Source organism: Panulirus ornatus, chromosome 10 (genome assembly GCF_036320965.1).
Source record: "Panulirus ornatus isolate Po-2019 chromosome 10, ASM3632096v1, whole genome shotgun sequence".
In the NCBI taxonomy this organism is placed as follows: domain Eukaryota; kingdom Metazoa; phylum Arthropoda; class Malacostraca; order Decapoda; family Palinuridae; genus Panulirus; species Panulirus ornatus.
Genome location: NC_092233.1, coordinates 62,169,756 through 62,190,518, shown reverse-complemented (window position 1 = coordinate 62,190,518; position 20,763 = coordinate 62,169,756). Strand labels below are relative to the sequence as shown.

Here is a 20,763-nt window from a genome sequence, read left to right as displayed (position 1 = left end):
CTCTCTCTCTCTCTCTCTCTCTCTCTCTCTCTCTCTCTCATTTTGTTTATCATTTTTTTTTTCTATCCGTATCCTCCCCTTACTGTACTTTTGTTCCTGTGTTTAATTACGACTTGATTTCTCTCTCTCTCTCTCTCTCTCTCTCTCTCTCTCTCTCTCTCTCTCTCTCTCTCTCTCTCTCTCTCTCTCTCTCTCTCTCATTTTATCTCTATCTTTTTTATTTATTCTCTCTCGACCATGTGTTTTTCATCTCATTGTTCCCCCTACCTCCTACCACCATTGTATTACCCCCTTTATCACCCCATTATTCTACCCCCTCTCGCTCCTCTTATTCTACCCATTGCCTCCCCTCCCCGTGCCCCAAGCCACCCCTTCCTTGCCCCAAGCCACCCCTTCCTTGCCCCAAGCCGCACCTCCCTTGCCCCTAGCAACCCCTCCTCAGCTCCCAGCCGCCCCTCCCCTGCCCCAAGCCGCCCCTGCCCCAAGCCGCCCCTCCCCTACCTCAAGCAACCCCTCCCCTGCCCCAAACCGCCCCTCCCCTGCCCCAAGCCGCCCCTTCCCTGCCTCAAGCAACCCCTCCCCTGCCCCAAGCCCTCCCCTCCCCCGCCCCCCCCTTCCCTGCCCCCCAGCCGCCCCTCCCCTCATGCATCAGCTCTCGTTTGCCCGTCACCATTGCCTCTAATGTCACCAGTCGTACCTACAGCAGCTGGTGCAAGACACCCTAGTGGACGAAGGTCTACGTGTGGTCAAGGAGTCCCTAAACCAACAGAAGGACCCGGTCTCTGGCTCCCGCCCCCAGGACTCCGCCTCCGCCTACCCGCGTGGCGGGCCCCAGCAGCAGCAGCAGCAGCAGGATGGGCCCGCGGGCAAGCACAACAGCGCAGGTGGAGCTACTTCAGTCTCAGCGTCGGCCCCCGGTTCGACGGCCCCCGGCAGACTCGTCTCCCCGCCCACCACTTACTCCGAAATGTTCTCCTATCCTGAAAATAAGGTGAGGAAGGTAATATCTAGATTCCTTTATTATTCCCTCTCTCCCGTCCTTGCATGCCGGGCACCCTGCTTGTGTGGGTTATACACGGAGCAGGACTCTGTGAATATGAATGGATGGATACGTGGAAAGGGGAGGGAGTATTTGATTCAGGATACGTGATTGGAAATAAAAGGGGGATTGAGGAGGGTGTTCTGTACCTAGTCTCTCGTCTCCAAAGGTTCCAGTAGTTTAGTTTTAGATTGTGTTATGTCCCCAGTCTTATGTCTTCAAAAGGTTCCAATAGTCTGTTAAAGTCTGAAGACTTGTATGACGTGATGAGCATGAATATCAACACATTACGATGCTCAGTTAAGAATTTAGAGTTCATGTTTACCTTCTGTGACTCGGGAACACTTGAGTCTTCGATTTTCGAAGCTTTAGATATGTCTCTTCGAAGGTCTATCAGACAAAACCATGTCATGCACTTGTATCTTTTACTTTCCCCACCACACGGTTGTGGACGTGGTCATTTATAGCTTTGTCGGTGTTGACAGTAAGTCGTCTAATGTCGTGTTACTCCGGCAGGTCCTCTCCTCCAGCCAGGGAAACATCATCGCCGTGGCCAACCCCGCGCTCTCCATGTCGGCAGCCATGGCGACCTCACAGCTCAGCGACGAAGAACGTCACATCTCTGCTCTCTACACCCTCAGCCAGACCGTTGGGGCGGCCGCAGCTGCCAGGGGCAACTCCATCAAGCAAGAACCCAACTCCCCGGGAGCTACCAAGCAGGAGTAACTCCCTCGCCATCACCATCCTCACTCCACACGGCAGGACCGAGACTCCCCAAGAGCTATTCGGGTAGATCTTCCTCTTCGGGAAGGGGGATTCCCGTCTTCGCCCGTCACTCCAGAGCCTACCTTAGTGATGTAAGATAAGCTCCATACGCCAGTCTCACACTCCTCATTTGACTGCACAACCCAGCGAGAACGCCAATATCCGACACGAGTTGGGACTTTCGGACGCCAGTCGAAGTATCCAGGATTAACCAGACGCCAGCAGCTCTCGGACAGTTAGTTATTTATGTCTTAGAGAGATGATGTAACCGGACACTACTAGCGAGCTATTCCCAGGCAGAAACCACCCAACGGCCAACCACCGCCACCAGATGCTTTCCGAGGGCGACCGCTTGGCCAAGGGTCGTCGCTACCAATGCCTCTGCAAGCGAGCACATGGCCCTCGACTTTATGGTACAGTCATTCACGGAAACCAGCAGTCCACTCGCCACAAAATTAAATTTTCACAGTAACCAGTTACCTCAGCATCCACGAACCGCTATTTAACTTATCCCTCCCCCCCGCTCCCCTTCCTTTGACAGAAGCCAGAGAGAGTTAGAACAAAACCCAGCACACAGTAACCATTTATCCAGGAGCCACCCTCGTACACGGCCTGGACTGTGGAAGGCCCATCGGTAACATGGATCGGGAACACAACTCTTCCAAAACCTCACACCTACTGGAAACCTTCTGGATTGTAACGCAACACAACTCTTCCAGAACCTCACACCTATCGGAGATCTTGAGGACATTTATTAACACAGCTGTCGGGACTGTAAAGCAAAACTTGCCACACGTAATGTAACTTGCCCAAAAGAGCCGCAAATCCTCACTCAAAGCAAAAGAAAAAAAAAAACGCCTAAAATCTTCCTGGAAGACCAAGCAAAGGGCATACACGTCAGGCATCTCTAGAGGTACTGACCTCGATAATCCTCGAATCAGATCTGGAAGACCTTTCTCTGTACTAGTGACTCGGGCAGCTGAGCTGGAGCCGTCCCCACCCACGAGGGAATAAGGGATCAAGACTAGAGATCAGCATCTTAAAGGAGCGACTCGGAATCCTTTATAAGATTAGTAATTAGATTCTTTTTTTTTTTCTCCCTCTGTTGATGAGAATTGTTTCAGTAACTTTGGCTCTTTGTTGAGGTATTTCCGGAGTTGGTTGTTTTTCCTTAGGCGAGGTTTGTTGTTATGCTTATTTCCTAGGAATTTGTATCATCAAACTCAGTGTTATCAGATGTACTTTCTTCTAATCATGTTCCGGAAGTGACGCCAAGAACTCAGAGACGGATTAACATAAAGAAAACGATGCAGCCTTAGAATTCTTCTCACAGCAACCAAAAGTGCAAAAGATGACGTACAGTTTACCAGAGAGAAACATCACGAGCGATGTTGTGCACTTAATATTACCGCCCGAAGTTGATGCTCGATTGAACCGACCTCGACAACTTGGTCGTGTGAGAACCAAAGATTGTCATCATTTCATATAGCTGCCAGTCTGGTCGATTTATCAGCTCGGAAGAAGACTTAAGATGGGATAACAGGGGATGGTGTCTGGAAGGTGTTACGATATCGACCAGAAGTCGGGGAAGTCTAACTTGGCTGTAGGGCCTCCAGAAAAGCCAGACGAGGGGCGTTGTGAACACCCCGAGTCGTCTTTCTTTCGTATCACAATCTTTTTACAGAATGAATCAGTTCATTGAAGTCATTCCGTTCTTTCGAGATTTCATCGACGTAGAATGATCGTTGAAAGTCGCTTCTGTTCGTACTTACATTAGTGACAGCTGCCTGACAGATGTTCACGAATGTTCCACGATGAACATTCTGACTGTGAACATAAACAGAGAAAAAGGTCGGTATTGCGTAAACCCATTGAACGAAGCTCCCTCGGCCACACTTGCACTTCTGTATCTAACAGAATACGCCTGCACACACTCCCCGTACGTTAAAACAAATGGGTTTTTATTCCCGTAAATCTTTACCTCATACAGACATGTGGCTACATATGACTCGCATGTGGTCGAAGCCTCAGAACCTTTGAATTACGAGAACGCTTCGAAATTCGTCTTAGAGTAACTGATATGTTCACGGTGTGGGTTTTGCGACTTCCTTTTTTCATCCAACGTTCTAAACGAGGCCATTTCCCAGTCTGCCTACCCCCCACCCACCGGCGTCTTCGAGTGAACTGGTCGGCTCCTATGCCAAAGCTTCGGAACTGCGGGCTTTCAGTTGGTGACGTGGGAGAGTCAGCTGTGATATATTTGTGTGTGTTTGTTTGTGTGTGTGCAAAGGCGTCGTTAGCCGCTCCCTTGGGAAGGTGGGTGGAAGACGAGAAAGGGACGGTGCGCTTCGCATGGCTGGGGGTTCGACACCCCCAACTGTCGAACCCCAGAAACTTAACCTCCCCCAGGAATACGAAAAAAAAAAAAAATTTGAAGCTTTAGATTCTCACTATTGATAAAATGCGTTTCGAGATACTGATAGTAATTTGGTTACTCAATTTTTTCTTCTTGGAAACCGTAGATTTATGTCATATTTATAAGTCTGGTTTAGTAATACTTTCCGTTTGACGAGTTGAAATCTTATTTAGAGTTCAGGGTTGATATTCGTAGGGCCCAGTCTTGAAGTTTCCAGCTGAGCTAGACATCCAGTGTTTTGCCTTCGCGTTCGTGAGACGTAAGTGAGAGAAGACAGTCCGGTAGTAACGTGGGTGAGACTATAGTATTCTGTAGTAAGAGTAGAGAGTGATGTAGTGACGCAGGTGAGAGTAGAGAGTCCTGTAGTGACGCAGGTGACAGTAGAGAGTCCTGTAGTGACGTAGGTTAGAGTAGAGAGTCCTGTAGTAACGCAGGTGAGAGTAGAGAGTCCTGTAAGTGACGTGGGTGAGAGTAGAGAGACAGCCCTGTACCGACGTAGAACTTTTAGATACGAAACTGACGTAATGTAGCGAGCGTGGCAGCTAGTGCTGAGCCCAGGTAGTATACCTAGTCTGTATTGGTCACACGCTGAGCGAATATGGGCTGTGTATGCCCCAAAAGCAGTACATCTGTATGCTCCAGAAGGCGGTAAAGACGTCGCTATACCCCACCATTTCTTTTCCCCTGAGTTCGGAGCCGTGTACAGTGGAATAACTTTCCCCCCTCTTCATTGAACTTGGAATCGCACAAAAGTCCGCCGATTTTTCTTCTTAAAAGCAGGAAGAGGGGGAGGTTACCCTCTCGTCCAGAAATTCAATAGTGATTACCTCGGCCGGGCTCACAAGGGTGGCCTGAATGTTTATGTATATATATGATGTGATCCGATGCTTCGCACATCTCGTCATTTTCCCTTTCCAGTCGGTTTTAGATTTGATCTCAATTCCTCAAATTTCTTTTTTAAACTGGATTCCTTGACGCGTCACACTGTGGGGAGAGAGAGAGGGTGGTAAACGTCTCTTAACACCCCCATAACCCCTCAGGAGATCAATTTAAAGGCCTCATATTCCACTGGAGGGCATGGCACGACCCGAATAAGGCCAAGGCATTATTTTCTGAAATTCGTGATTGACACTAACAACGCAACGCGAGAGATTTGAACGACAAAAACATGACTTCTCCTTCGTACATAACAACGATACGAGAGCCATCGTATTTGCCAGAGCCATCCGGCTGCTGTATTCATCATACACCTCCTGTTATTATTCTTCGTCGTCGTCGCAAATGTTCCATTTCATCCATTTCAAGTCATATTATTCAAAGGCTCTTCCGTCAGATTGCCAGGTATGGCATCCCCCCCTCTCCTCGCAGGATTTGTGACGCGGTTGGGCCAAAAGTTATTTCGATAAACTAGTACAGGAGTGACGAGAGGTCGGTCATAATCCGTTTCTTTCATCTTTCGTGGAAAATACGTAGTGTGCCGCCTCAGCTGCTCCTGCAAATCCCAATTGGAACAGTTGAAGAGGAATTGTGATCCACCTTCCTGACTTTCATTTGTTTCATATTACCATACGTGAACCTTGGCTATTGGCAGGTGTTGATCCCCTTATGGAGAATCCTAGCCGGTGACGTCGATTCCCCCTTGTGCTGCAGAGAGAGAGAAATGATTTCCTTAAATGTTCAGTGCCTTCGGTTCACGGTGGAGTTTCATCCTCTATGGCGTGTTACTGGCTCTCGAGGGGGAAGGAGCAGAAAAAGAAAAAAGGGTTTTTAACTTGTTAATCTGCCGGCAAGGTTATCATTTCTGCACGATAGGGACACATATTTGATGCCAGCCACGAGAACAGCATTGCCTGTCTCGTTTATAAACCATGGTTTCACTGCCTGAAGAAACAAGGTCTTTCCATCTATCAGTATTAAAAAAAAAAAAATTTCCAGTCGAACTTCGAGGAATGGTTCCCCTCTTTTTTTTCTTTTTTGGCATAACCTCATTGGTACAGTGGCTGACTAGGTCCCCTCGACTTCCACCTTGCTGTCTAGGGAGCGTTGATGGTGTTAATCCGCGAGAATTTGTTGAATTGTGAACAGAAGTTGTAGGAGGAAGGGTCAGGCGGAACCCCTTCTGAAAGCGGACGAGTTTATCATACTGAACACAGATAGTCCTGTCTCTCTCCCCTTGTCAACACCGTTCGTGACGCTCATTCAAATCAACAGTAGATTTAACAAAGTGATATGTATGTTTCTCTTTTTTTTTTTTTTCAGTTGGTGTTGTATTGTTAAACATTTTGATTGGAACCATTGATTTTTTTCACTTGTTAATGTATCAAGGAAATTATGTGACTATGTATTCATTTTCTTTGTCCACTGATGATGTGATTTGTCAATGAGTATTTGTTTGTCTTGGTTTTAGTGACGATGTGTTTTTATCCATCATGCCGACGGAACAAATGTAATATATGATCATCTGAAACTGTACTGAAAATTATTTTTTTTTGTGTGTGTGTTCAGAAAAAGAAAGAAAAATTTCTTCATATAACGTTGTGGTTAAGGAATTTCCCGACCAGACCGATTCGACCAGATGACTTCGGGGACGGCTCAGTATCCGACCAGCTGTGTGGGACTCGAACCCTGGGGTTCCCGGTGTCGTCAAGTCACCTCTCACACACCCACCCCAGCCAGCCAGCCAAGTCAGTCTGCCCCTCCCACTCTCACCTGTAACAACCTCCTCTTCCTCGACCCATTCCATCACACCAGTCTCCCACAGTGTGGTCATCTTGGCGGGGCTCTCTCTCTCTCCCCCCTCATGGAACAGAGGAAGAAAATCGACCCCATTCCAAGACGGTAAGACAGTCCCGGATCTGAAGAGGAACCACCCGTGCAGGAGAACCTCCTGTCTACATCCAAGATGGCAAGCTCTACACACACACACACACACACACACACACACACACGTACACCTTCTCCAGGAATCAGCGAGTGAGTCGTCGAATGATTTACGCGATTTTAACGTCGCCTCCAGCGCAGCGCAGCGCCACCCACCACCACCACTACCACGACCCCCGCCTCCTCCATATTCCAGGACGGGAAAGGCTCTGGAAAAGGCGACGCGCCATCGCTTGCGAGTGCATTTGGTAGTGTCCTTTGGTCTGCGAATGGCCGCCAGCGCCTCGAAGTGCCATGGGGCCCCCCGAGTCAAGCCAGCGTCGAGTGCCAGGGGGCCCCGAGTGGCCACCAGCACCTCGAAGTGCCAGGGGGGCCCCGAGTCAAGCCAGCGTCGAGTGCCAGGGGGCCCCGAGTCAAGCCAGCGTTGATGCTACAGGGAAGAGCACCGTGGCGCAGTAGCGATGCTCCTTTTTTTTTATGTTTTTTTTTTTGTCCTGAGGAACAATAGACGGACGCCCCCGGACACCCACACCACACCCCCTCCTGACGGTGTTCATCAGCTGTGTGATTCCTGATTTTGTGACGAAGTGGTGCATCCATTTTTTCCTCCTCCCCCCCACCTCCCTCCTCCTCGATTGATGTTAATTGTATTTTATTGTGTTTTTTATCTCTCTCTCTTTCTCCTGTTCTACGCAACGCCTATACAACCAAGCGAAGATATGTGACATTCTTGGAAAGCTTGGAAGATATATATTTAAAAAAAAAAAAAAACACTTTGTGATGCATTTTGGAAAAGAAAAAGAATAAATTTTTTGGTGCTCATGGACACTAAAAGACAAAACAAAATGGCTTAAAGAAATATATATATATATAAAGCTGATATATAGAGTTAATTTGTACTTTTTTAACTCTGTGTTAGCCGGCTGGTCTACCTGTACAGCTTGTGAGGACGAAATGTGGACAATAAGTGTCGCGGTGCGTGGATAATGTTGCCCCCGCGACCCGCGACCCGCGAGTGTTTCTGTTCTGGTGGTGTGAGCAAAAGAAACAAGTTAGTTGCGTCAAAGAAGGACTGTACCATTTGTTATGACATACACACATATATATATATATATGTTTCTTTATTCTTTGCTCTGGTGTATCTTTGGTTCAAATTAGCATCAACCCTTGATTATCTTTCGTTTTCTTGTTTTTGTTTTTGTTTTTTGGAATCATCTTCAGCAGCGCATTGTGTTCCGTCCCTCAGAAACAGCGCTGTTTTACGTCCTGTCTCTCTTTCTCTCTCCTTCCTTCCCACCCGAGCACAAAGCAGCGCATGACTCGACTCGCAATATGAATACCTCACTTATAAATACAAAGTAAAGTGTAAGAGAAAAGATAAAAAGCTCCCCCTTTTTTTTTGGCTTTTGTTTGTTTTTTCTTTGCGTTAGAATCCACTTTTTTTTTTTTGTTTTTGTTTTTCGAGAAGTCACTAATGGTATTGTCCTTCTTTCGCAGATGGTGTCAAACATGGTATAATATTCTGTTCCACTGTAGACAAAATTCCTTTTTTTTCCCCCTTTGGACTAACAGTAGTTCATGAACACACTTCCTGTATCGATGCTTGGGGTTCAAAGTTTATATATATATATATATATATATATATATATATATATATATATATATATATATATATATATATATAATGTTTTCTTTTAAGGGGTAACCCATCTATCTATCTACGTGGAACAGATTATCGTGGCAATATTTATGAATCGTGTTCAGTCAACGTCCCTGTTTATTTTCTCATTTAAAAACAAAAAACAAAAGAAGAATGTGATATATTTATTATTATTATTATTATTATTATTATTATTACTATTAGGTCGCTAGATACTTTTTTTTTCTTCCCCAGAAACCATAAATGTTGGAAGATGATGACTATTCTTCAGAGATAGTCGCATTATGAGCTTTAGGTTCATTTCACTAAGCACGCTTCGTAAATATATAAATAAAAAAAAAGCATTATGACGGAAATTCCCAAGTGCATGTGTCACGTGATGGAAAATAAAAAAAATTATTGATCATGAACTATAAAGAATTTTTTTTTATTTATGGGAGACTTAGCCAAAGTCTGGCTAACCAGACATTTGATCAGAGCCGGGAGGTAAATATACATTATTGACTTTGAAATAGAAATAAACCCCACAAACATCACTTGGGAATTTATGACATAACATCTTCCCCCCAAATGTGTCGTTAGGTAAACTAGTTCCCTTCCCTTTCCCCACACCTACAACCCCAGTAAATAAAAAAAGATAAAAGGCACCGTTCCACAGTTACTCTGTCAGCTATGGTGAGTCCAGGTTGAAGAATGCGATGCTTGACTTCATTGTGCGCTCTCAAAACTCTGTTGAGTGGGTGGGAGTCAAAAAAGTTCCCATTTATATTTCACCTTCTTTTATTTCTTTTTTTTTTCACCCTCCACCGCTGCGTACAAACATAACATTGCCATTGAGGGAAGAAGAGAAGAACAGATACATATATATATATATTTACCCTACCCAAACCAACCTCCCCAATCATTGTTTACCCTCTCGCCGATTCCCAGATCCCACGTTCGAGAACCACAACGGACGACTTGTATATCGCCACGAGAACGAGACACACACACACACACACACACACTCGAGCTGTTACTTCACTACGGGTAAGACTCGTCTAAGGCGTGGAAACATCAAGTAAAGTTTGAAAATTGAATATATTGTTTGCGATTTGTGCCAATTTATCTGTCTTCATTAAATTAGGACCATTGGAATTTTTTTCAGAAAAATGTATTTATGTAAATTTAAAGAAATAATTCATGTTCACCATCGCCCAAGATAGATAAAAAAAGAATATATTATTTATCAGTTATACCTTAAAACTGATGAGAAATTTCGTCTCGCGTAATTTTCGGTTACCAGTGTGGCTTCGCTAATCACACAATATTATGGTTATTATTATTATTATTATTATTATTATTATTATTATTATTATAACATTTTGAAAGTGGTTGATTATAATATAATAATTACACCAGTACATTTCTCTTGAACTGTACCAAATAATTTTTTTTCATTTTTTATTTATATATTCCTTTCGTAAAGCTGAACGCCCATGAAAAACGTGAGAATTTTTAGATCATTTTTCGCGGTATGAATCACAAAGTCATCCTCCCTCTAGCAGCAGTTAGTAACGCTCGTAAACTTCAGTAAAGGAAAAATTGAAAATTATTGATGGGTAAGTTTTCTCATCCACCGCCGTTGTTGTAAATTTATAAATTTTTAAAAATCATCCAAGTGGCAGTCGCCGTTGTAAATTAATTTTTTTTTCTTTTTTGATATCCAAGTGGCAGTTTAAAGTTCCTCATAACTTGCAGAGTGTTGTAAGCCAATATCCCTCCTCAACCTCTTACGACTGTCGTAAGGTTCTCCCCCCAACCCCCCACTCACCCACAACCCCTCAAAGTATCGCAAGGGATTCTTTGCCTCCTCACCCCCAAACCTCCACCCACCCTCCTCCTACTTCTCCTCCTCCTCCTCCTCCTCCTCAGAGTGTCGCAAGACCCCCTTCCCCTTCTTCCCCCCCTAACTCGAAGTCGCAACTCGGAACTCCAGCATTTAGCGACAGAGCAAGATCACTCTATGTACATATACGCCTGCTCCACACCCCCACCAACCAACCCCCCATATAATTTTTTCTTTCTTTACCAGGATGATTGTATAAAAGATTGTGCGTGCGTGTGTCTGTCTGTCTGTACAGAGCTGTATCCCTTGGCTGTCTGGTTGCCATAGACGAAACAGATACTAGTGAGGGATCAAAGCAAAATAATAAAAAAAAAAAATATACCCCTCCTTACCCCTCACCCCCCCTGCATGTCCTTGTAACATAAAAGTGATAAACAATGTTGCACCCTAAGAATGGATCGTTAGTTGTGTATACAAAGTACCATTCTCAACACAGTGTAAATACCTATGTATTATCACTACTACAAGAAGAGGACAAAAAAAATAAATATAATGTTATAAATACCCTTTTCCATTACTTTTGAGGCTAAATGTCGAAGTTTTTTTTATTATTTATCTTTTATTTCTTATTTTTAACCTTTTTATATTTTCGCGATTCGTCTCTTTCCCAACACGACCAAAATTCACATCGAAACCTCATTTCTGAACATCACATCGAGGTGGTTGATATTTCACCAGTGCCAAGATAGACACATACAGCCTTAACGAGACATGACCACAAGTCCTGCATGGTTTTTTCATCAGTTAATCTCCGTTATAAAATAGTGACCCCTCAAAAAAAAATTTATTTAATTTCCACACATTTCTGGATTGAGACCAGAATAAACCGAGTTTAGGTCCGTTAAATATTGCTGTTCTGCTCTGGTATTATTGAAATATCTCACTTCTGACTGAGCTCTCTCTCTCTCTCTCTCTCTCTCTCTCTCTCTCTCTCTCTCTCTCTCTCTCTCTCTCTTTTATCTTTATCCTCTGACGTATCTACACTATGCACATAAGGCGCCCCCTTCTCTCCTCAGTAGGCTGTATGGACGTGTAAGAACGTTCTATGTAAACAGAACTTTTGATTTTATTGAAGATATGTTTGCGTGCTATCTATGTATATAAATATATTCAGTGTAAACACTTGGACGAGTTGATATCAAATTTTGAAATGTAAAATCCTCTGATTTATGTATTTGTATGATAGCCTCTTTGGCACCGTAAAAAAAAAAAAGGTGCAGTCATTTTTTTGTATGGAGCCTTCGTATTGAACAAATGTAAAAAAAAAGAAAAAAAAATAGGAAGAATAAATCATTTATGATTAGCAGTGGAAGTTAATGGATGCCGTGTTTCTCAGACAGCAGCATCACGTTCATTCACCATTATCTTTTTTTTCCTCAGATCAAAAATGAGAAAAATATACATATAACTAATCACTCATCAGTTAAATTACTATCAGAAGTATATATATATATATATATATATATATATATATATATATATATATATATATATATATATATATATATATATATATATGTATGTATGTATATTCGCCATTTTCATCCATGAGTCCTTAAGTATCTATCTGCTAAGCATAGTGATTTATTCTTTGTGAATAACTGGAAATCTGTTTCCCATCATACTTCGTGACGATGCCGCACCTCCTTCTTCGCACCAGGGGGGCCAGAACCGCGAGCGAAGACCCCCTCGCCCCAGCGCGCGACCAAAGCCCCATCCCCCCAACCCCGACCCACGAGGTGGTCTTCGTACGCGTCGCCCCTGGGCGCTTTCAACGGTCGGCCGTCACGTGACCATTGTGTTGATGCTCATGTGTTTGTAAGCACAGAAGAAAAATAAAGTCTGACATTGTGATGATTCCCGGTGGTTTTATTTATTCAAGTTGTAGAATTAATTTCCTGTGATTGTCTCTACGAATTGTAAGTTTCCCATTTTGGTAGGTAAGTAATGAATCTTTGAACTAGTGCTTAACAAATGGTTTAAGTCTACATGAAATGACTTCCAATCACTTATATTCTTTAGTTTCAATCTCTTGTAAGTTTTTGCATCTATATTTTTTGTTGCGTTTATTGATGGCGCCTTCCTGCCATCAAGACAGTATTTACTGACTACATAAGTCATCATTTCTCTGGTATTATGGACCAAAATCTTTTCTCCCGTCACGTATACAGCGTAAGTAATTTTTGAAGTTTGGTTTATGTACAACATTGAGTTTGGTTTATGTACAACATTTAGTTTGGTTTATGTACAACATTGAGTTTGGTTTATGTACAACATTTAGTTTGGTTTATGTACAACATTGAGTTTGGTTTATGTACAACATTTAGTTTGAATCTTGGCTTTGAAGGCTTTTAGGTCAGACAGTTGCTATTATAATTGTGTTTCCAAAGAGGCTGCTCAAGTAATTACTTAAATAGATATATACTTACTGTGAAGGCTTTGATATCCGACTCCTGCGTCCGGATATTAAAACCCAGGAAATCGGTCAATCTCCGGATTAATACGAGATTTAAACAAAAGATAGAAAAAAAAAAGAGAGACAGAGGAAGTGAACCCAGGATCGACACAGCCCGTTAAAGAATGGCTTATATCCACATTATTTTCATTCTAATCCACAGATTTGGACGATAATCCCCACGTAGCATCTTAAACCCGAGTGATGATGTTAGAGTTGATTTTGCCATCAGTAACCCACTATGCAGAGCAATTACTCCCATTCCGATGTTATACCCAAATAACTACAACCTACAACCTTACACCCATTTAGGCGAGACCATTTGGCTTCAACAACCTTAAACCAAATGGGTTGTGAATATTCTCCTCCTGTCCCTACTCCTGCACCATATATTCCATTAAGTGCGGTCTAACCAACCCAGACACCACACATAACAACCAACAAGGTCATTATCTCTCCTAACAAGCGTGTCATAAACATGTGTTATCTAGTGTGACAATTGTAACGCCTAAGTTTCAGCGGTTATAAGTAGTCTCACTTGGGTAGATAAAACATGTTACACACACCACCACATGCAGCATGACAGCATGTTACACACACCACTACATGCAGCATGACAGCATGTTACACACACCACTACATGCAGCATGACAGCATGTTACACACACCACCACATGCAGCATGACAGCATGTTACACACCACCACATGCAGCATGACAGCATGTTACACACACCACCACATGCAGCATGACAGCATGTTACACACACCACCACATGCAGCATGACAGCATGTTACACACACCACCACATGCAGCATGACAGCATGTTACACACACCACCACATGTTGCATGACAGCATGTCACCACATGCAGCATGACAGCATGTTACACACACCACCACATGTTGCATGACAGCATGTCACCACATGCAGCATGACAGCATGTGGTGGCTATGCTGTCCATGTGACCCTCGCATTCTTCAGCTGTGTAGGGTTAGCATAATGTAGACTTTCCAAGATGCTGCACTCTCCATCATCAGGTACCTGCAGCATAGCCATACCCTGTAACAAGGAGCCAGGTAAAAAGTCGTACGATTTCACTTGTCCCTCCAGGTAAGACTTGGATTACCAACGTATTTAATATGAACGAAAATATCGGCAGCTTGCCATTTCGTTCGGGGATACGAGATCGCAGCTCAGTGTTATCAAACGTTCCATGGGTTAAATTGCTAAAGTTATTAGCTCTACTACATTCTCATGACCTTATAAACCCCAAACGTATCGTATGTCACCTCTTGGTAAAGTAGCTTATAGGATATTTGCCTGAATATTTAATTAATGAAATGATAAATGAAAGAGTTACTCCTGAAGTGTCTCCATTTTCTCTTATTCTCAAGTCTCTTCTGATTGGTGGAAATCTCGCTATATGTACATGAGAGTGACGTCATAGAGACTGGCGTCATAGCTTTTAAAACTTATTATTTAGACGTAGTTACTCTTAATGTAATAAATCGTTTATCAGTGAGTTTCATCTAGATCAATGAACCACATCGACATTACTAGAAAGTTGTTGGTTATAACTTTATTTATATATTTTTAAAAACGTTTACGAGAATCTAGGAAAAATGTACGTCACGTCAGAGATTGGAATATACCATGGCACATTTGTAATAACAGAAAGTATCCCCTCGTCAAGGAATGAATTAAATCCTCTTCTATTCATGTAAAGTTTTCAATAAAAGTCTACTTATTATCTTGTGTTAGTAAAGTAAAGCGCAGTATAGGTGTCACGTGTTTGACCAGACTGCCCAAATCAGTGTTTGACTTGTAGGTGAAAATTTTCTACGCGAAAAAAAAGTTCGTTGCGTGCATCCTTCGGCGGTGACCGGGAACCAGTGGACGTCTACGCTAAGGTAAATGCATTGCTCAAATTATCGTAGTCTTATTTTACTTCATAATTAAGTATTAATGATGTATTAGTGGGAATAACCATGTCAACAATCTTTTCAAATTCGGTCGTAGGCTAATGACGGCTTCGCCAGCACACAACGCCGTCGGAATTTTCGAGTTCAAATATTTATTTTTGAAGATTTTGACTCGACTGCGAGTGTAGGCGTTGAGGTCTACAGTTTACCATGACTGTGTGCGTCGTGTAGTGTACTGTGTCAAAATTAGGGTATGTTAGATGATGGATAGTCTTTCGTATTTTCGTATATAAAAGATTAAAGTTTGATTTTACAGTTTCCGTCGTACAGGGAGTTTACGTTGAGCACTGCGACGGCCGCGTAATCAGCCACCACTTCAGTGGATATCAAGTTCCACTCCTCTGACCCACCCAAAGTTAGTTATGTTGACTTTCTGCTCCATCTACACGTGGGCTACCGGCATGCCCTCCTCAAACAGACGGTCTCTCCCTGTGTGACGTAACACGTGACGTACCACGTGACTCACGTAGCTCATTTGTCGTACGTCTAGACTTTCCTTCGGTGAGCACTATGCGTTAGACCTGCCCTCTGGCAAAATGGTTGGAGCAGTAGAAAGGTAGATGAAGTAGGTAGGAACATTTAAGCTAGACCGTTAAGTAGAAACATTACGTAGAAGTGGTAGACAGGAGCATTAAGTAGAAGTAGACAGTAGAACCATTAGCTAGGCGTAGTAGTAGTAGTTAACAAGGAACATTAGGTAGTCGTGGTCAGTAGCTAGGAAGGGCGGAGCCCCAGCAAACACTTGCATTGCTAGGCTTGCCCTCAGCCAGTGGTGGCCAGCTGGTTACATGGTGAGTGTGTTCTTGTGGCCAACCTACCCTTGTGGGCGTCCTAGCCACGAATAGGCGCCAGATAGATGGATAGATAGATAGATAGATAGATAGATAGAAATCCTAACCTAACTTAGAAGATGAGTTTTCCTTAGCCGGGGTCTTTTAAAAATGATACATCGATCGTATATGTTATAAACATGTCGTAAATTTGTATAGGGGGTTTAGATTGTGATAATGCTACAGGCGCCTCCCGTGCATAGATTTAGATGAATGTTGGTATATACATCTTCAGGTATTGTTAAACTATACGCACGAGGCTAATAGCCTTGTTACATGCTGTCATACGCAGTAATTATGTGGTTCCTAAGGCTTGCTACTGTTCATATGTTCAATATAGATAGGAAACGTAGATAGGATAAAACTGAGAAAACGATATTGAATCTCAAAACTTAATATGAATCAAGAACCCCGTTTACTCGAACGCCTATTAAGTACTGTTCCAGCGTTTTCTAATCGCCTTATGAATAAGTTGAATTATTCGGATTATTTTCGAGGTTAAGATTAACGAAGTTATCTTTGGTCCAGTAATTTTTTTTAAGGGGGAATGGAGATGTCACGACGTAGTACTATTGTCATCGTAAATGATTATGTGAAGTTGATAATTTTCATCTTGGATGGTTTCGTATACTGATAGATGCATAGCACTGTATTTGTTTAGAAAACTTTACATATGTTTATAGGGGTAATGTATACAAGGGAAAAATGTGAAGTTCATTTTATATAAAGGCAGGTAATACACTTAATATCACACGGTGTTTATAATACTTCACATAGTAGCCCAAATGGTTTTAGGATCATGCCATCATTATGATCGTGTTTTGTTGTAGTGTTATGAAAGGAAGAAGTGGTTGGACGGAGGGGGGGGGGCATGCTTTGAAAACAGCTGAGGTTACAGAAGTGTTTTGTGTACAGGTTTTTCGACGTGTGTATGTGTATGTGTGTGTGTGTGTGTGTGTGTGTGTGTATGTATGTGTTGCTTGAAGTGTAATTTGTGATAGTTATTAAGACATTCCTAGCAGACAGTGGAATGGTATGGGGTTAAGTGTAATGTATGTCATCTTCTTACTTGATGTAGGACAGGAAAATGAGCTACGCATTGTTCACTCTGTACGCTGGCGTATACCATGAGAGCCTCTCTCTCTCTCTCTCTCTCTCTCTCTCTCTCTCTCTCTCTCTCTCTCTCTCTCTCTCTCTCGTAGTACGGGACATAACTGATGTAATTCGGGTCATCTTGGTCATCTCGTCTTTGACCGTATTCATCTGTACTGCTTCGCTTGGTCGTGTCAAGTCTCGCAAGTTGGTTCATGCTGTTGTGGCCTCTGTTTTATTATAATCGTCTGTTGCTTCACCGTGGCTGAATGGTGTCGGGCGTGGGCGTGGCTGAATGGTGTCGGGCGTGGGCGTGGCTGAATGGTGTCGGTGGGCGTGGCGGTAGTTTGTGAGGACTTAGCGATATACAGCCACTGTCCTGGGGTAGTGGAGTAGGGGGGAGGGGGGTGTTATCCGTCTTGTGGAGAAGGGAAATTTGAGTGGCGTTGCCGAATTGACGTCTTGCGACGTGCTGGTTTAATGTGGTTTACGTTAGTTGGTTTGATGATATTTGACTTGTAGCATTAGTAGTAACAGTAGTAGTTTGTATGGTGGGTCGTTAATTAGTCCACACGTTGTTAGCCAAGGATTTGCATCTGTTTATCTCTGGAAGTGTAATTTATTCCATGTCTTCTGGAAATAGGATACGTTTATGTTTAAGAAAAAATTCGCCATTGGTGAAGCAGTCTTTTGTACAGTCAGAAAGCCATATTGATATTGGTTGTAGAGGTAGTTTGGTTAGTATATTCATAACCTAAGGTTTGGTTATTCTACAACCGTCATCTTTGATAAGAGTTGTGGTTTCAGTGGTCATTACAGATATTGGTACAGGTCAGCCCAAACTTGTCATACAATGACTGAAGTTATACATACGAATAATTGGTCATAAACATATTCATAAATGTAAAATAATTTATTATGTAATGAAGGACTTTTTTATATACATTATGATTTGTCTGTGATAAGGCTCCAGATATCTATTGATATGATTTAGATGATGTTTATAGAGGTTGTGTGTGTGTGTACATAATCACACACCAGCATAAGCGTTTATATGTGTACTGTATGGAATAACCACACACACACACACACACACACACACACACACATCACCAAGGATCATGTTTGCAGATACAAGACGTAGGTTGGTGTGTGTCTGTGTGTATGTCTGTGTGTCTGTGTGTGTGTATGTCTGTGTGTACACATAGATACTGGGCAACACGAGTGTAAAACTTTTCCTGTAACATTCATACAGTAATCACAAGAAGGCAGTTAACGTCATTAGGCAACCACCAGTTTGAAAAACAACTCAGTTTGATATTTAGTAATAAGTGATCGAAAGATGGCGTGATAAAGCGTAGACAATAACGATAAATGAGAGTATAAATAACTGAACTGCACACTGACATGTATGTTGTACGAGGTTGTTGTATAAATTCGCGTCACCAGAATTGCGTTCGAAACAGTGTCGTTCTCTGCGTATTACCAGTAAATAAGAATACATATTTACGCATGTGATGGAGGGACCTACCATTCCACATATCAGAATATTACATTAAAAAAAAGTATGGCAGACATTACAGTCGGTGATGTATTTTCGAAATATTTGATGTGGAAATTGTATAAATTCGTCCCACCTACACGTGAAGAGCGTCTGGTGTGGGTTGTTAGGTGGTTAACAGTTGTGGTAGGTTTTTGTTGTGGTTATACACGTTGTGGTGGGATTTTGTTGTGGTTATACACGTCAGGAAATTTAGTTTTTTGTTAGTACAAGACAAATGTTTCATTATTATGTTTCATCTGTGTTACTAGTTCTGGACTTTTGAGTTTGGCTTAGTTATTTTGCTTTCAAATTTCCTCATTATCTTCCTTGTTTTTTTTTTTTTTTTTCTTTTAAGCAAAGATTTATCGTATGTTGAAAAAATGATGATCATAGTAAGTGTCGCTGTTAAGCAAATACAAGACGTAGGTTGGTGTCTGTGTGTGTGTGTCTGTTTCCGATCACTACTTTTGGCAGGACATAACAAACAGATGTTATGTTCTGCCTGCGAATATACTCAGTCCTGACGATGTAATTATACGAAAGCGCTTGACAATCGTATTTTCAGTTTCATTATATATATATATATATATATATATATATATATATATATATATATATATATATATATATATATTAGCTTTACCGACATTGGGACATAAGGTAAGGAGATATTAAGGAAATTAAGCGGAAGGACAGAAGATAATCGCTCACGTTAATCCTGTAGCTGTTCATTCATTAAGTGCTGCTCCCGGTGTATCTTAGCTCAAGACGCGCCTGACAACCATCCAAAAAAGAAAGTGAAGTTTCCTGTTTTATAATTTCCGGCAATATTATTAACATCATCTCACTTCACTTATACCGTTTTATAATTTTTTTCTCATATTTTAGTTTTTCTTTGACTATCTTAGAGGATAAGAACGTAGGGAGGAAGATGGGGGAGATAATAATAATAAATGATAATGATAATAATAATAATCTGATAATTTGAAGGAATGAAAATGAAAGTTCTATTATTCTTTAATAACCCCAAGGCCAGACAGCTTAGGGGGCAATGGGGGGGGGGGGGGGCTGTGAGAAAATCCTATCTTCTTTTAATTATTCCTGGCCCTTATGGCCCAGAGAACCTTGAAAATAGTAACATTCAACTTAAACCCGATAGTTTGGGGAGCCGATGGAAAATGAGAGGATTATGCTCTCCCTTAATTATCGTAATCTGTGAGGGTTGTAGAGGGTGAGGGGGGAGGCCTTGAAAATATCCACCTCAGGGAGAGGAGACGAGAATATATATATATATATATATATATATATATATATATATATATATATATATATATATATATATACATAACCCAGGTCCACTTAGTTGCCCATAACGTACCACCACGGAATATGTCGCATCCAGCCTTGGCTGGGACTGGCTTAAACCTTTTTTGTGTTCAAAGACAAATGTTAATGTCTTTGACTAGGTTAAATGACTGAATTTAACTTTTAAAAGTCGATTAACAAGTAGGTATATAAAGTGATGAGTTATCTGTATGACATGAAAACAAAAATTTTGTAAGTTTTTTTAATCTTTTAGGGAGTTAAACGGATCTTGTTGCCAGTCATACTTATGAATATACCAGTAGTTTAAGTAGTGCTTAAGTGATGTGACCCCATGAATAACTTTGAATTGATACGCATTTGGAAAGAAGCATACGTATATTTATACATATACATACGCTGTGTGTTCTCCTCGGTGAGATATGTACATACGGTGACTATCCATGTATTTTGCCTGATTAATGACACTCGATCACTTCATAGTGAACATAGTCAATATATTATCATGGGTCGTGCTTAACAGCCTAACGGATCGTTCTCTCTACGTATGATTGCGAGTTTCTCTCATAGAAAACGGATCAGTTGTGTGGGGGGACCCACGTGTATGACACTCCCTCTTCACTCTTTTCGTATTTTTTTCTTTCTTTCCCAGATATTGATTAAGATTAGAATTGGAGTGGATAGTGTTGACCTCTGTAGCTACTACTACCACCATCTTAAGTTAGCTGAGCTCTATAGCTAATAGCAAACGACAAAAAAAGCTTGAAAGTTTTTTTTGTGTGTCGTTTGGTTGATGGAATTTTCAGTTTAATTATCATTGGTCGACTTTAACGTTCCTCTTAATGTTTTATGTTGAAACCTTCAAATTTAGGTAGATTGAATGTTTGC

At 41.9% G+C, this 20,763-nt stretch overlaps 1 protein-coding gene across 13 annotated transcripts in view; it reads left to right on the top strand.

The window, feature by feature from the left end:
- The window catches only part of nab (NGFI-A-binding protein homolog), an 844,405-nt gene extending 831,898 nt beyond the window's left edge, over positions 1-12,507 (top strand). For 10 of the 13 annotated variants that reach the window (XM_071666139.1, XM_071666138.1, XM_071666146.1 and 7 more), the window contains 2 exons: positions 692-1,000; positions 1,556-12,507. In XM_071666139.1, coding sequence (XP_071522240.1) covers positions 692-1,000; positions 1,556-1,765 — 519 coding nt within the window. In that variant the 3' untranslated portion in view covers positions 1,766-12,507. The remainder of the gene's footprint in view (positions 1-691; positions 1,001-1,555) is intronic. The other 3 variants (XM_071666143.1, XM_071666140.1, XM_071666141.1) reach the window with 3 other exon arrangements.
- Positions 12,508-20,763: the final 8,256 nt, after the last annotated feature.